Source organism: Nymphalis io, chromosome 5, assembly GCF_905147045.1.
Source record: "Nymphalis io chromosome 5, ilAglIoxx1.1, whole genome shotgun sequence".
Classification (NCBI taxonomy): Eukaryota; Metazoa; Arthropoda; class Insecta; order Lepidoptera; family Nymphalidae; genus Nymphalis; species Nymphalis io.
In genome coordinates, this window is record NC_065892.1 from 12,790,546 (window position 1) to 12,806,449 (window position 15,904).

At 34.8% G+C, this 15,904-nt stretch overlaps 2 protein-coding genes across 2 annotated transcripts; both read right to left on the reverse strand.

Annotated features, from left to right (window-relative positions):
* Nucleotides 1–3,230: 3,230 nt before the first annotated feature.
* Nucleotides 3,231–11,722, reverse strand: LOC126768665 (interferon-related developmental regulator 1). The gene is made up of 9 exons (XM_050486898.1): nt 11,436–11,722; nt 10,336–10,455; nt 7,678–7,925; nt 7,053–7,151; nt 6,824–6,931; nt 5,925–6,107; nt 5,294–5,491; nt 4,888–5,106; nt 3,231–4,550 (listed from the first exon to the last, which is right to left on the reverse strand). The coding sequence occupies exons 1-9, from the start codon at nt 11,464–11,466 to the stop codon at nt 4,464–4,466; spliced, it is 1,293 nt and encodes a 430-aa protein (XP_050342855.1). The 5' UTR covers nt 11,467–11,722; the 3' UTR covers nt 3,231–4,463.
* A 2,480-nt stretch (nt 11,723–14,202) lies between these two features.
* Nucleotides 14,203–15,207, reverse strand: LOC126768703 (uncharacterized). The gene has a single exon (XM_050486971.1). It carries the CDS (start codon nt 15,154–15,156, stop codon nt 14,371–14,373), a length of 786 nt encoding a protein of 261 aa, XP_050342928.1. The 5' UTR covers nt 15,157–15,207; the 3' UTR covers nt 14,203–14,370.
* Nucleotides 15,208–15,904: the final 697 nt, after the last annotated feature.

The following is a 15,904-nucleotide window of genomic DNA, read 5'->3' on the forward strand; positions in this document are numbered from 1 at the left end:
GCCAAAAACGGTATAATAAATATTGATGTTTGCTGTAAACGATATGTATGTAATTATATAAAATGTTATACGTAATTAGTATCAAAGTATGTATACATACTTGTGGAGGAGGCTGATGTGCTTATATATATAAATCTCAGTGGTAAAAAAAACTCATTTTGTTTGAGTATAGTATAATCTGTTTGATACATCATGCTTAATTACTGGATTTATTTGGTGCACATTTTTTAAATTGTAATCTCCTCAAAAAATCCTTAGCGATTTTAATAAAATCACAAGTGTGCTAATTTTTTTTAATAAAAATAGTGATGCGCGTATTATTGTGTCACCAAGGCGCTTCTATTGTGAGACTCTTTAAGTGATTTATGAAATATGTATACACAGCCTCCTGTTATCTCATGCACATTCCTTCTATATTATATGTACATGTACAATTGCGTGTCAATATATCCGTGTATATTTTTATATTCGACTGCCTTTGTTGTTGCCTTATCTTAATATCCGGTCGCCGGCAGACGGCGGTTTCTTACGGTTGTGTTTCAGGGCAAATAATTGTTACTGGCGTTGTGAGTATTGATGTTACCGCGATATAAACGTTCATGAAATATTCAACCGATATTTCATAAATTGAATTTAGATTTATTGCAACAGTATAATCAAGTTATAGATAATAAAAAACGGTAAGTACGTGTAGCGTGTCGTTTGCTTTTCTATAAAGGAGACTTCTTAGTGTGTAAATGACAGTTGTTCTAAAACTGATTTCCTCGAAGTTACAGATGAAATAAATTTACATGGCATTTTTTTTTAATTAGTAAAGATTTATAAGCTCTTGTGTCATGTCCATATCATCCATAAGACCTTCTTTCGCATAAGGCCTCTTTTGTGCAGAAGCGATAGTGTAAGGAACAAATCGAGCAGGCCAGTTTAGATACACGAAACTTGACAGGTTTTTATATTTTGTTTTACCATTTTTAAATGTGATAAATGTCTGACATTGATATATCATTAATGTTAATATTATTATCTGCTTTAGTTATATTTATTTAAGATGTTTTACTGTTGCAGTAAAATACTTGATGTGCATAAATAATATAAAAAATACTATAAAATTGTACTTCAATGTAAATATTTAAGTCTAATATTTTAAAGCTTTGCAAAAAATATCTATAAATATGTATGTTTGCCTTATTATTGCTCCTTTACGATGACAATATTTAATGGTTCAGTGAAATTAAGACACGAAATGAGGCCACCTGTGCCTACAAAATTAGAAAAAAAAAATTGCTCTATGGGTATAAGAATGCCTTACACAATTTAAATTACTTTTGGCCGTTAATCAACGAGAATATTTATTTTTTTCAGAATTGCACTAGATATAGATGTTGTATCGATGTGAACTTTAATGCGTAAAATAAGTTACTAAATGTATTCTTTACAAGTATGAAGTTCGCATATTAAATGTTACTATCAATATCACATAATAATAGTATAGATGTAACCATTACGTGTCATGTCTAAGGTAAATGTAATGAGTGTCTTGATATTTGAAGGCGAACTGTAGCTAATACTCTTATCCTATAACGGACAATAGAAGTGTCGTGTACGAAATGGCCGCTTGTGACTTATTTATATTTGTCACGTATATAAGAATTATTAGTACTATGCCGAATTAATATTTTAATTGTATGATCAAAGGAAATTTAGCGTAGGATCTAAATTTGATAATAAATAATTTTACCAGGTTGTGATCGAAACGATTTATTAGCTACAGTTGGTCGTCTGAAATGAGCTTAACTTTTTTACAAAGCTAGGTAAGGTCCTATTGATTTGTTTCAAGATCAGATGTTTAATTAGTGCAACGAATGAGGTGGACCACGCTCACTTTGTTTACAATATTGTAAATTAGCTAAAAGCTAAATGAATACATGATCAATTTCGCATTATTTTTAATTTTTATATTATGCAGTTTTTGAAAAATGATTGCGTTCAAAATTCCCTTAATGTTAATTATGTTTAAGAGCGTGGACCCGAGGCATGTGACTGTTAGTCTGTAAGGATCTTCTTGTATTTTATTGTTGTATATCATTCAAGCGCTGAAATGTAAGCGGAAGACGGTATTATGTATTGTCTGAAAATAAAGCTAGTCATGTGTTTAAAATTATTTATTTTGTTACCCAGTTATTAACTATCCTTTAACTTTCTATAAAGCTATACTATTACTTAGAAGTCCGGGTACGGCCTAACATTAGCCATATTAGCCCATTCATTTACTGCTGTGAATATTGCAATTTATTACCTTTTACTATGTGCAAGCTCGTCTGGGTAGGTATCACCTACTCATCAGATATTCTACCGCAAAACAGCAGTACTTGGTATTTTTCTATTTCGGTTTGAAGGGACAAGGGACATAACATCGTAGTTCCCAAGGTTGGTGGCGCATTGGCGATATAAGCGATGGTTAACATTTCTTACATCGCCAATGTCTATGGGCGGTGGGGACCACTTACCATTAGGTGGCCCATTTGCTCGTACACCTACCTATTCTATAAAAAATCAAATCGTAGGTGTAAAAACTAGAAAGTTGTTTTCTATGTTAAACATTGGTCGTCTCTCTTCGAGATCTTGAATAATCTATGGTATTCATTATTGATTCATGAATCAATGGTATTTTGAATGTTTGCGTAGTTACTAGGAAATTGTTAAATATTTATTTATTTTATTTACATTCGATTAGAACTGCTTTGAGAGTTAATTGACGTCAATGAACACGGTGTAGGTGCCATGGTTCGACGAATATTATATAAAAGTACTGTTTCGTGGACGAAGTTTATTGATTTTGGGGCAAGTATGGCGACATTGTTAGCCGGCAGCCGGTGCCGTAGTACTCCCGAGTCTACTTACACCGGATCGCGTATATGGTCATGACTCTTACATGCTATACGTAACAAACGACTGTCGGTAACAGAGATTACTTAAAAAGCTTTCATAATAATATATTAACTGTTTGTAGTACATTATATATTAAAGCTATAAGAAAATATAAGTAACTTTCTAAGGCTCGTTTGATTGGAATAGGCTTAACGTCATTGGCGTTCACGGTCTTTTGGACCAAAACATAATATAGAGTTGAAAAGAAAGTATATTTAACAACTAGGTTTCCGTTTATTAACATATAAATATCTTTGTTAAGTGAAACAAGTAAAAGGGTAAAAGTTAAATGAAACAATTGGTATTCTCATAATAAATATTATTTCAACATTCCGTGTACTAACTAGCCTAGTTATCGTATATATACGGCCGCAGGTAACAAAAATCAAAATAATATTTACCGAGAAATTTCGTAAAAACGTATGAACTGTACTGTTAACCGTAACTCATAAAATATACAAATCATATTAGAAATTATATCAACCGAAATAAAAAGCTCCCTTACTCCAAACTTGATTATAAATAAAAGAAATTATTAATAAAACCACTAAAACTAGCAATTGAACTAATCTATAACAACTGTCAATATAATATTTATAAGTATTAGATTTAAAAATAAAGATTAATTCAATATACTCGAATCATTTAATGGCAGCTCAAGCGCTGTTAGTTCGGAATGCGGACCAATTTTCCAAGTTAGGAGTAAGTTATCAAGTTTTTATACAAACTAATTTAACTAAAAATCACATAAATATGTGACGATATTTGTCATCGGGTATACAATTTATTTATTAAAACTGTAGTCTTACAGAACGACAAGCATATTCTATAAGAAACAATATCGAAACACGATAATTTATTACAATAATGCGATAGATACAATAGCTGGGTATTAAAATAGTGGCTTTAACATAATCCTGTTCTAATATTTCGGTATAGATTTAATCGTCGTGTATCGTTTGTTTTCTATAGAATTACTTTTTGGGAGTATAATAGAAGTGGCACTGGTTTAATGTTTTGATTAAGATAACATGCGGATATATTTTTTTCTCATTATAATACGTTGATATTTATATTTTACACTACATATAATTTGGTTTCATTGGTGTATGCATGTTTTGCAAAAAACCTTCTCCTCAAAAGGGAGAGGAGGCCTTAGCCCAGCAGTGGGACATTAACAGGCTGTTACTGATGCATGTTTGATGCCACTCCTAGTATACTCTTTGTTCTGTTGTTATTTATATAATAATCTTTTAATTCCATTACCATAAAGTAAAAGGACAAATTGTAAATAATTTTAGTAATGGGATATGTTCAGTGTGCACAATTTAATGATAAGACGAATTGCGGGCCTCGAACACGGTTCCAACATCGTTTACAAACAAGACCAACGGGAATTTTCTTTGGTTCTTATTTTAAACTAACAGTCTAACGCTAGCGTAAAACTAAGCTCGAGTCTAATGCTAAGTTTTTGAACGTCGGAACCGGCAATTTTGTTTTTCTAGAGATTCCGTGCCGAAAATATGTCGTTATGCTCAAAGGGCGAGCGCGGCGGAGCGCTTGTCTCTGCTCTTGTTTCTGGCCACGGTTCGCGCTTTACACGCCGCAGTGTTTTGAAGGTGCTGAAAAAAACAAATAAAATAGATATTTTTAACAATTATAAATACATACTAATGTAGAACATGATATTATGATGAATTTATCAAGTCTGCAGTTAAGTAGAATAATTCCTTATTGCTGTCAAAAAAATCAGGATACCCATGCCGGTGGAGTTTTATGTAGGTGAGCATTAAGGGTTTTGGAAATTTCCCTCAATCTTCCTACAAGGGTGAAATAATAATAGTATGAAAAATCATCGTTTTTAAAGTTAGGAACGGAATTCTCAAGAGGTTCAAGGCGGAACGAATCCGTCGTCGCGAGCAGAGGGCTAGGAATGAACACAACGTATAGCGTAGTCACCCGCTGCAGCTTGTTGAGCTTGCCGCGCGCGACGGGCGGCGCGTCGCGCGGCGGCTCGAGGTCGAGCGCGCTGCGCAGCGCGGCGCAGTGCGGCGCCAGCGCGGCCAGCCCGGCGCCCAGCGCGGCCGCCAGCGCGCCGTACGCCACGCGCGCGCCCCACGAGCCCAGCGACAGCGCCTCGCCGCCCACGCGCACGCGCTCGATGCCCACGCTGCCCTCCTGCGGACCCCCGGGACGATTAGCATCACGGATCGTTTCGCTATTGATCGACTTAAAGCTATCACCGGTTCGCATCGTCGTTTCTACCGACGAGGACCAGCTCGAAAGTCAGTGACAGCTCATTCTCGCTGCGTTTTGCGACAGTAAAAAATATAAGTTAGTCGAACGTGTCGCATGGTATCCTCACCTCGAAGTACTTGAGTATATCTCTGAAGGTGGCGCGCTGCAGCTTGCGGTCCCGCTTGGCGCGGTACTTGTGCGAGTCCCGCGCGAGCTGCTCGAGGCGCGGCAGCACGTCCTGCTCCTCGGGCCAGTCGTACTCGTCGTCGTCCCCACTCACACGCTCGTGCGCGACGGCCAGCGCGACGCCCGCCGCCAGGCGCACCTGAGCAATTAACAGGCTCCTTGAGTCACACTATGTTACAGCGCCGTACCAAAAGATGACACTAATCGATTACATTGCGTTTCAGAAACGCCCACGCAAAATTGTAATAGTAACCTAATGTTTATAAACGAAATAAATTAGGAATTCTTAAAATTATAATATTTCGTTGTTCAGCCGAAAAGTGCTAAGCCATGTGCAGATGATAGCGGTTATCTGGTTTGTTTGTTTTTGAACGTTAAGTTGGAAATTTGAGAAAATGTTTCATAAAAAATTGTGGTCAAACTTATTAAAAAGTGTTTGCAGATACTGAACACCAAGGAAGATTATAATTTGAAGAAATGAAATTTGAAGGTCATAATAGTGTATGGCAACAGTAAAGTTTTTTTTGAATTAGCATCTTAGAGTGCATACCGCTATATACATTTATACACACCTCGAGACTGCAGGCGTCGAGCAGCTCGGAGAGTCGCTGGAAGGTGGGCTGTCGGTCGGCGAGCAGTGCTCTGGCGTGCGCCGGCTCGGCGAGCAGCAGGAGCAGCGCCCAGCCGTCCAGCGCCGCGCCGTGCCACGCGCCCTCCTCCACGGCCGCGCCCGACACCTTCACGCTGCCGTCGCCCTGCAACCACCCAATACGTTACTATCGCTCACTCGCTCTCATTCAATGATACACATATTTTATAAGGCACAAGATAAGTTTAACATCATTACATTTTGTAAAAATTATTTTAAGGCTAAACAATACAAGTATATAAATACATAATATATAAAGCAGACACCTATTAACAAGTTCGATGTTGACATTGAAAATATATATCAGCGACAGGTCGATGCCTTGATATTATTGGCCGACGCGATGACCTTGACGCTTAAGAAGTGTATGTGTGTTCCGAGTTGTTTAGCATAATTAGTGCTGACGGTGCTTCATTTTTATATAAGTTTTATTTAATTTCCGTGTTTTTATTATTATTTCTTCCAAAATTTTAGTTTTTATAAATATTAAAAACATTATATAAGCTTATGTAACATACTATAAACTTACGAACTTGTGATATTAACGAAATTGCTCATTAATAAGTTTTGATATTTTTTTACTAGGAATAAATCTTGGATATAAGGTTTAACTTTCTCATAGTAGAAGCGTTTTTTTACCTTTACAAGTTATTTTTTTAAGTGAACAAAAGAATCTACATAATTATTGTTAATCATATTTGATTGTTCAGACATAATACATAATTTCGTAAGCGTATAGTTTAGCCTAAATCAACAGTTCGAGCTTTCGTAGTGAGAAATTATGCTACATCCACATGTATACAAATAAAGTAGTAAATATACCTTAAGATAGCTGCCGCTGAAGATTGTTTCATACATGCGCATGATCTCAAGCACCTCTGTGAGATCATCTTCCAGCAAATAGCACAGCACCGCTAATGATGAGCAGCACTGTAAACAATTAAATGCGACATTCCGGTTTAATATATATTAATTTAAAATATTGCCCTTAGGACATTGTTATTATTTCAAATTCAAAGTTATGTAGAATTGTTTTTGTGAATAACCTTACCTCGGTGCGTGTCTCGAGAGAAGCTGACTTGTCGATAGCCGCAGCCGCAAGTGCCGGACGTACTTCTGCCAGGAATTCGTCAGTACCCTCTTCCCCAATCTATATATATGGACGATATAGATTAACACATTTATATGTATGTAATATGTACAAAGGTAATAATAATAATAATAATTAACACGGTGGTCAATCTCAATAGAGATTAGTTACCTGCACAGGACATATTATAGTGCAAAAGTGTGTGCGCGAACACAGGTGCACTCTCTATTCCCTAACTCTCATAATCCGATGGGACGGCAATTCGACTCGACCGGAAAGAGATCAGGCGCAGGACCAATGGCTTTACGTGCTCTCCGCGGCACGGGAGTACAGACTTCCAGGCTCCGGGCTGCTACTGATAATTTTCGACACAAAATCTCAATAACATTTTATTGATCCGACCTGGTATTCGAAACTAGGAGAAACGGGTCATGTAGCCACTAGAACAACGAGGCAGTCATGTATTATTATTTTTATGCACTACAGTATAATGGTCTCGAAATCACTACCCTGGATGCATGTTTACAAATAATATTTATGAAAAATGTAAAGCTGTCATAAATATGTCACGACTAAAGGACCGTACCTGCAGGGCGAGTATGGGCACGGCGGCGGCGGCGGCGCGGCGCTCGCCGTCGCGGCCGCGGCGCAGCGCCTTGGTGACGTGCTCGGCGAGCGTGACGCGCTGCCCGCTGAGCACGTGCGCGAGGTAGCGGCGCTGCAGCGCGCTGCGCAGCGCGACCAGGGCCGCGGCGCGCGCTGCGTTGGCTCGCGCGCTCAACGCATCGATAATCTCTAGAACCTTCTCTTCTAATTTCTCTTGGATTTCGTTCTCTGTAATAGAACATTTTGAAATTCAATATTAAACCAATTTTACGGTCAACTTGTATAGTAATAACTTGATTAAGTCCTCACTATGTCGCCGTCAACAATTATCTCAAAATGCATTTGTAAACATTCGGTTATTTTTATCAGGTTGGATATTAAATTTATCTATAAAAGTGATAAGCTTGATTGTTATTAAAGTTGCAGTTTGTTAAATTTTATTACTTTGTTTCAATTTTTTTTTTATTACGAATAAAACAACAACACACACAAAATATAGATTATGCAAGTGCCTAATATATTGTAAGATATTTTATGATCAAACTTTAAATAATATAGTTCAAATAAATTATTTATATCTTAGTGGTTTTATCATTTTGTTTCTAAATAATGCAACTATCTGTGTCCAATATACCAATATTTGTTATAGCATCACTATGCATTAGATTAAATAAACAATGTAAGAATAAAATGAATATGATACAAAAACATAAACATAACATGACAAGTCTGTCTTATTTGAGTAACAATATTTATCTAAATATGAAATGATTGTGTACAATAGTAATCAATGCCATGTGGTAGAGCTTCAAGTTAATCATACTAATAGAAATTTTGTTTAAAGATGCTTTTCATCAAAGCAATATTATACTTTAATAATATTATACTGGTGGTAGGGCTTTGTGCAAGCTCGTCTGGGTAGGTACCACCCACTCATCAGATATTCTACCGCAAAACAGCAATACTTGATATTGTTGTGTTCCGGTATGAAGATTGAGTGAGCCAGTGTAATTACAGGCACAAGGGACATAAAATCTTAGTTCCCAAGGTTGGTGGCGCATTGGCTATAAGCGATGGTTGACATTTCTTAGAATGCCAATGTCTAAGGGCGTTTGGTGACCACATACCATCAGGTGGCCCATATGCTCGTCCACTTTCCTATTCTATAAAAAAAAAAAAAAATAAACAATTCGACTATCAGTATTGTGGCGGGAAACTAAACCACAGGCAAAAGTATGAGAAGAAGGGTCACCTTAGCCGTCTACTGCCACATATTACACATATTACTACTCAAATTAATATTAATATTAATGTTTTTCTAATATATCACCTACTATATCTTAGTAAAACTAGTTTTTCATCTATTAAAATTACAAATATGTAGATACATTTACGTACATATATGTAATGTGTTGTTGAGTATTGACGATAATTTAACAGGTCTTAGCAATCACATAATAATTCAATAAAACATTTGCATGGATGTGTATTGAAGACTTAATAGTTTAAATGTTAAAGATATATGCAAGTCTAAGATAGATAATTGTTTTGTTCAGTTCATTTCAGTTTGTTTTGTTGAGTTGAATATTATAACAATTACAAGATGAAATTAGTTTGTAAGGCTTACATATAAATATGTATCATTAATCAAAGTCAATTGTACTGACAAAGAAAATTAATTATTGTTGTTGCTTCAATTTTTCTTTACAGCTTCATGATTCTAATGTATTGTGCAATTGAAAAACTATATTAACACATATTGCCAACACAATAAGTATCATATTGTTGTGTTTATCGATATTAAGTATTTAAAAGTAATAGAATAATATTTATATATAAAACATTGTCAAATATTACCAGGCTTGACTTAGATATCCAAGGAATCTAGGCATTTACAATTAGCAGACTATCATTTCAAAATGTTACAGTAAAATTATATTTTTGTAGAACGTGGTATTAATCAGGGGTTGAATATTACCATTCCTTATCTGCCTTATAAACATTGTTTGCCAGGTGATTAGTTAAACAAAGCCATTTGTTTTTCGAATATCAAATCAATTTCTACAAAATGAGTTAATAATAATAGTCCTCCAGACCAACTTGGGTCACAGTGGCCATTCTCAAGAGAGATTAGCCAACTGCGCAGGACATATTATAGTGCACAAACACAGGTGCACTCTTCCATTGTTAGGGAATCCCTAACTCTCATAACGCATTGGGATGGCAATCCGACACGACTGGAAAGAGTTCCAGCGCAGGACCAACGGATTTACGTGCTTTTTGAGGGATTGTACACACTTCCAACTTCTGGGCTGCTACAAAACATTTTCGACAGTAATTCTCAATAACATTTTATTGGCCTGACCTGAAATTTGAACCCAACATCTCCGGGTCTGTGGCCTTATATGTAGCCAGTAGACCAACGAGGCAATTGACAGAAAGAGATAAATCAGTGCTTAAGTAAACAGTCACTTAGCAATATTTAGTTATATTATAAGTAAGGCTGTATGTATTTAATACAATGGTTAAGTATATATTTTTTTAACCCTTACTCTGTCCTGTGTATCATACATGATTCCTGTTATTGCTTAGCTATGGTCACATATTGGAAACCTGTTAATACAGTAAGCATACATACCAGCATCATCATGGTTACTTCTGAGGTCGGATGCACCAGAGGTCTCCGAAAAGTTATCATTGGTCATGTCTATGCCAGCATCTTCGTCTGATGAATAAGCAACTTCTGTTCTCCTGTGCTCTGAAATAATATTACCAGTTTATGATAAGATTTTAATTATATTTGTGGATAAAATTATTTTGAGCTTATTAGGTCACTTTAGGTTTTATTTGACAATTATATTTTAGCCATTTAGTTATTAACTTTTTAACAGGTGAAACTATGTAACAATTTGTTTACCAATATAATGAACACTTTAATTGATATGTACATTTAGAGTCTTGAAGAAGAATTGTTTATTTCACATGAAAATTATACTTTTTAATATCAATCAAAATTAATGCATTTGCAGTATTAAAATGTATGTAAGAAGTAATAAATAAGAAGTTTACATATTTCTTGTATTATGCTTTTTACAGTTTAAGGCAATGTAGATCTTTTGTATTCTAAGGTAGATGTGAAAAACTTAATAACCAAATGGACACAAAAGATATAAAGTATATCAATATTTTGTATCCAAGTTTTGATTTTTTTTCCAATTTAGTTATGTTACAATTAAGAACGTTTTGTTATTTGTATTGAAAAATATTTCGTAAAATAATTTCGAAATTATTGTTTGAACATAATAAGGATAAAATTATGATTATAAAGGTACTTGTTTAATAAATAAAAAAGATTATCTAACTCGTTAAAACAATATTTTGTTATATAATTCTAAGATAATTAGCTCCAAGGTCAAACAATTTTTGTGTTTGACATAAAAAAAATATATCCATTACGTTAAAAGGTTACACGCATGTGGGTCATTTGTTATGAAATCGTGAAAGTTTGTTACATTCTAACGCTTGTAAAATAGGGAAGTTATTAGGGTCTATTTTGAAATCATTGCAAACATATGGTTAAAACTAATATTATTGCTAATATACGTGGACTTGTCATGAATGCAAACGGAGACTGTGAACACAAGGTCGCCGCGTGATATCATTCTTGCAAATTCCAGACGCAGCATTGATTTAACGCATAATGACATTTCTCATTGCAAAAACTGTATGAAAACTTACCGTATTTTCCTTTTTTCTTTCCTTTAGGCATGGTGATTGTGATTTCTGGGAAACTGCTTATGGTAAAATTAAATATATTCACTAGTTAATTAACTACGTTTCACACTTGATCAAGACGGAGAAAAGTATAATATATCAGTTCTTATAGAACAATTTGGGCACCGAATATAAAATAAAACTAAAATTTCAGAAAAACTTTTTAACATGTTTAACCGTGTATCATGCACACACGACTCCGCTTATTTGCGCAATGGCGTCTGACAGCTTGTCATATAAAGGGGCTTACTAGCAAGGGTTTTTCCACCACTTTGTCCGCCATATTGAATAGGGTTAACCTATTTGAATTTTTAAGCAACCGAAAAATTATAGTTTTTATGATTGTAATTACCTCTGTAATTTGTGTACTTACAGAATAATAGTTTTATCCATATAAAAATGGCAGCATTCACTGAAAGGAAACAAGCTGAGAAAAAAGGTTTATATATTTTGTAATATTTTTTTAGTGTTACCAGTTACATGTATACTTACTATTTATGAATGTGGTGCAATATTTTGTAAAACAGATTCAAAGAAATGTGATTGCGTGTTTTTGCACATTAACACAACGTTATTAAATAAAATTCATTTAGTGGCGTTTGTGTTTAAATACAATATTATGCAACTTTTCCAATTTGTTTGGAATAAAGGATAGATGTCAAATTTGTTACACATCATATTGTGTAACCTTAAAATAATAACACGACTACATAGTTTTATTATTTAATATTAGTTCATTTGCATAGCCTCGTCAAAGTGTTAAAGATCCAGGCTTCCATAAGGTTTCTAATCACGACTTGCGAGCAACTTAGATACTTTATTACGTACTCTTTAAACACAATTAACCGAGTTGACGATCACTTGGTGCAGAATTATAGATTGTGCAGTTTAACAATTAACCAAAACTGAATTTCTTGTCATTTCGTTACATCGATAAAATGGTGAGCGTTTGCCATAGGAAGTACTTATTGCCCAATTACTATTATGTTAGCGAGCGCAGTAGGGTAGGTAAGGTTATTTTTATATAGAATAGGTAGGCGGATGAGCATATGGGCCATCTGATGCTAAGTGGTCATCAATGCCCATAGACATTGGCATTGTAAGAAATGTTAACTATCGCTTATATCGCCAACACGCCAAAAACTTTGGGAACTAAGATGTTATGTCCCTTGCGCCTGTTTTTACACTGGCTCACACAATACTAACAACACAACAATACCAGGTACTAGTGTTTTGCGGTAGAATATCTGATGATGGATGGATGGATATGATGGGTGGACACAAAGCCCATTAACAAACTTTCCTAGACATCGGCGTGAATTTTATGAATTCCATAATCGTAAAACATGAATAGTTCGATTTATTTGAACCATGATCTACATAAGCTAGCTACTTGAAAGAGACCAACAATACAATTTCTTAACAAATAACCTACTAAATAAAAATAAAAATAATAGGAATCTTATGGTAATGATTATTTTTATTAATTTATAAGTTAAGTATATAAAGTTATACGTTTAATCGTGATGAAAAATCTCAATGCTCTTTTGAGTGCAGCTTAGTGGAGAAAGTGTCATGTGATTTTATTAATTATTATGTACTTATAAATTCAAATGAAAACTGAACGCTGGAATAATCATTGATAAAATTAGAATTCAATGACCACTCTTATCATTATGTCGCATTTTTTCATTATAGTGCTTAGTGCACGCTCGTCTGGGTAGTTATCACCCACTCATCATATTCTACCGTAAAACAGCAGTACTTGGTATTGTTGTGTTCCGGTTTGAAGGGTGAGTGAGCCCGTGTACAGGCACAAGGAACGTAACATCTTAGTTTACAAGATTAGTGGCGCACTGGCGATGTAAGCGATGGTTAACATTTCTTACAATGCTAACGTCTATGGGGGTTGGTGATCACTTCCCATCAGGTGGCCCATATGTTCGTCCGCCTATCTATTCAACAAAAAAATACATGCTGATAGGAGTAAGTATAATATATGTAAATAAGAGTTTTTGTAAGTTGGGTACATTATTTAATTAAATTTGGCAATTAAAAGTCAAACATCTGGTCAAGTCAAATAACACAACTTTTATCTAAAAATATTTGGTAAGTATATATATAAATATTTGGTGAATCATTAAAAAATACATTTTTTATAAAATTATACATCGAATGTAATACATCAGTTTAGCTCACAACCAACCCGCTATTTTATGATTCTAAGTGCTTAGTGCACGTCAGTTTGGCAGTTCTATAATCGTGATAGAGAGATATACACCCAGAATCAGATAATATAAATAAGTATTTTTGTTTTTTACATAAAAAGTTTACCGGTTTTAATTTTATCTTTCTGTTGATTTTTTATGAGTATTTCAAAATTTTCGTTACAAAATATTAATAACCTTTAACGTAGAAAACTCTGTTGTTAACTAACTTGTTACATATATTGTAAAGTCTACACAAATTAGGCGAAATAAATAAAAGTCGAACAGAAGTAAAGAAATAAAAAGGGAATCAAGTTTTAAACTGTCTTACCTGTATCTAAGAAATCAAAATCATTCAAATGTTTGTTAGCGATGAAGTAAAATTACATTGTTTATACAACATTCCCATCGGTGTTTTGTAATACATATATGTATAAAGTTTATAGCTTTTTGAAAGTAAAATAGCATTTTATAGTATACATGCTAATTAATTATTTTGCTTTGAAAATTGTCTTTCTATATCGGTATATAATACACATTTACACAGGTAAATTATAACAAGTATTTTTTTATTTGAATATGAACATCTCAAAATATATTTAAAATTAAACAATAAAAATATTTTACAACTGCATAATATTAAAGGAACCCGATTTTACTTTAAAATAAATGTGATAACATTTTGTAGGTAACTATTTCACAATTTTAACAAACATTATATACAAACTAAACATAATACAAACCAAGTTTGAACATATTTTTAAAGTGTTGGCCTCACTCTTCTGCTCTTGTGGCCTTTCGTCTTTCCCAATAAGATCCTTCCAACGGGCTTTTTCTTGATTAGACCCATACAGTTTACCGAATTTGAACTCAGCACACTGAACTGTCACCATTGGCGGAATACCTAGAAAAATTAAACGTGAACTCTTTCTTTTTAATGTCGTGGAACCTCTCATTTCTTCTAGCTCGCGTCCGTTAAGGTACCAACGGATCTCTGTGTCGGGGTCACCTCGGCAGTATGCTCGCATGTCGTCGCCTTCTCCGAACTCTTCACCCAAACCTTCCAGTAAAGGTCTTCTATGTTCATGTCCGTGAACTTCCATGTATGCTTTACGCGTTGCAAACTTGTACGGCGTTACATCCCGCTCAATATCACACCTGTATAACCCGGTGGCTTCTTCTGTAAGGGCTCCGAGCTTTAGGCGACAAGCTGTCGGACCACATGCTATGAGTTCGACCCTTCCGACGCCGAGGACAGGGAAGGACCTGGTGCTCGGTGCGCGACCAGGTCTGTAACGGAAAAATTCGTTTGGTTCTTTGAACCAGTTTAGTAGAGTGAAGTTGGCGTCGTATCGACACTCTATTTCGACCTCTTCTTGTCCAGGAGGTACAACTTCAGGTACTATGAGGTGGGTTATGTTAAATGTTCGTGCTTGGACAGAGATGCTCGTAACAAGAAAGAGCGTCAACACCAGCATGGTGTCGGGACGCGCGCGCGCACCAAACTGTTCCCTCCCGATCTGACGCGTCCTTAATTAAACAGTTTATTAAACTCCAACACTTAACCGTTCAACGGATCCCTTTGGATTAAAGGGAATTTTTTTCGTCATCTGTAATTGATAGAGAAACGTATAATTGGGTTTTTGCTAGGGGTGGTATTAAATTTGGGCGGATATCTTTTAAGCAATTAGTAATGGAATTACTACAGCTGACATAATTTTAAAGATAAATATTTAATTAATATTTATTAAGTTGTTCTATTAAGTGTAATAATATAAAAAATACACATTAAAATTTATATCAAGTCATGTCAAATAATATTATAATGAACTAAGTAGTAATTAATTAAGTTGGAGGTAATAGTATCGAATAAAAGAAATCATTTGTTTTTTTGCATGTAAATAAAAGTAGTATAAGTAGTAATAAAGTTTCTAAAGCCATCAGCAGTTGTGGGTTTGAGGTGCCGGCTCCTTGTGAAAATTACGCACGAAATGTGTCATCAATTTCGCGAGCTAGATTGATCTAATCTGCTTTTAAGCGCCGGTTTTGTGGGTACGACTGATAAAGTACTTCCTCTCACTGATTTTATATATATTTGTTTGTTTTTATATAAGAATGCCATAATTTAAGCAGATTAGAAGTTAGATTATCCAAATTACCAAATATTTGTCAGAATGTGTCCAAAAGGTTAGGTCAAACAATCTGTCTATTTTTAAGTATATATGT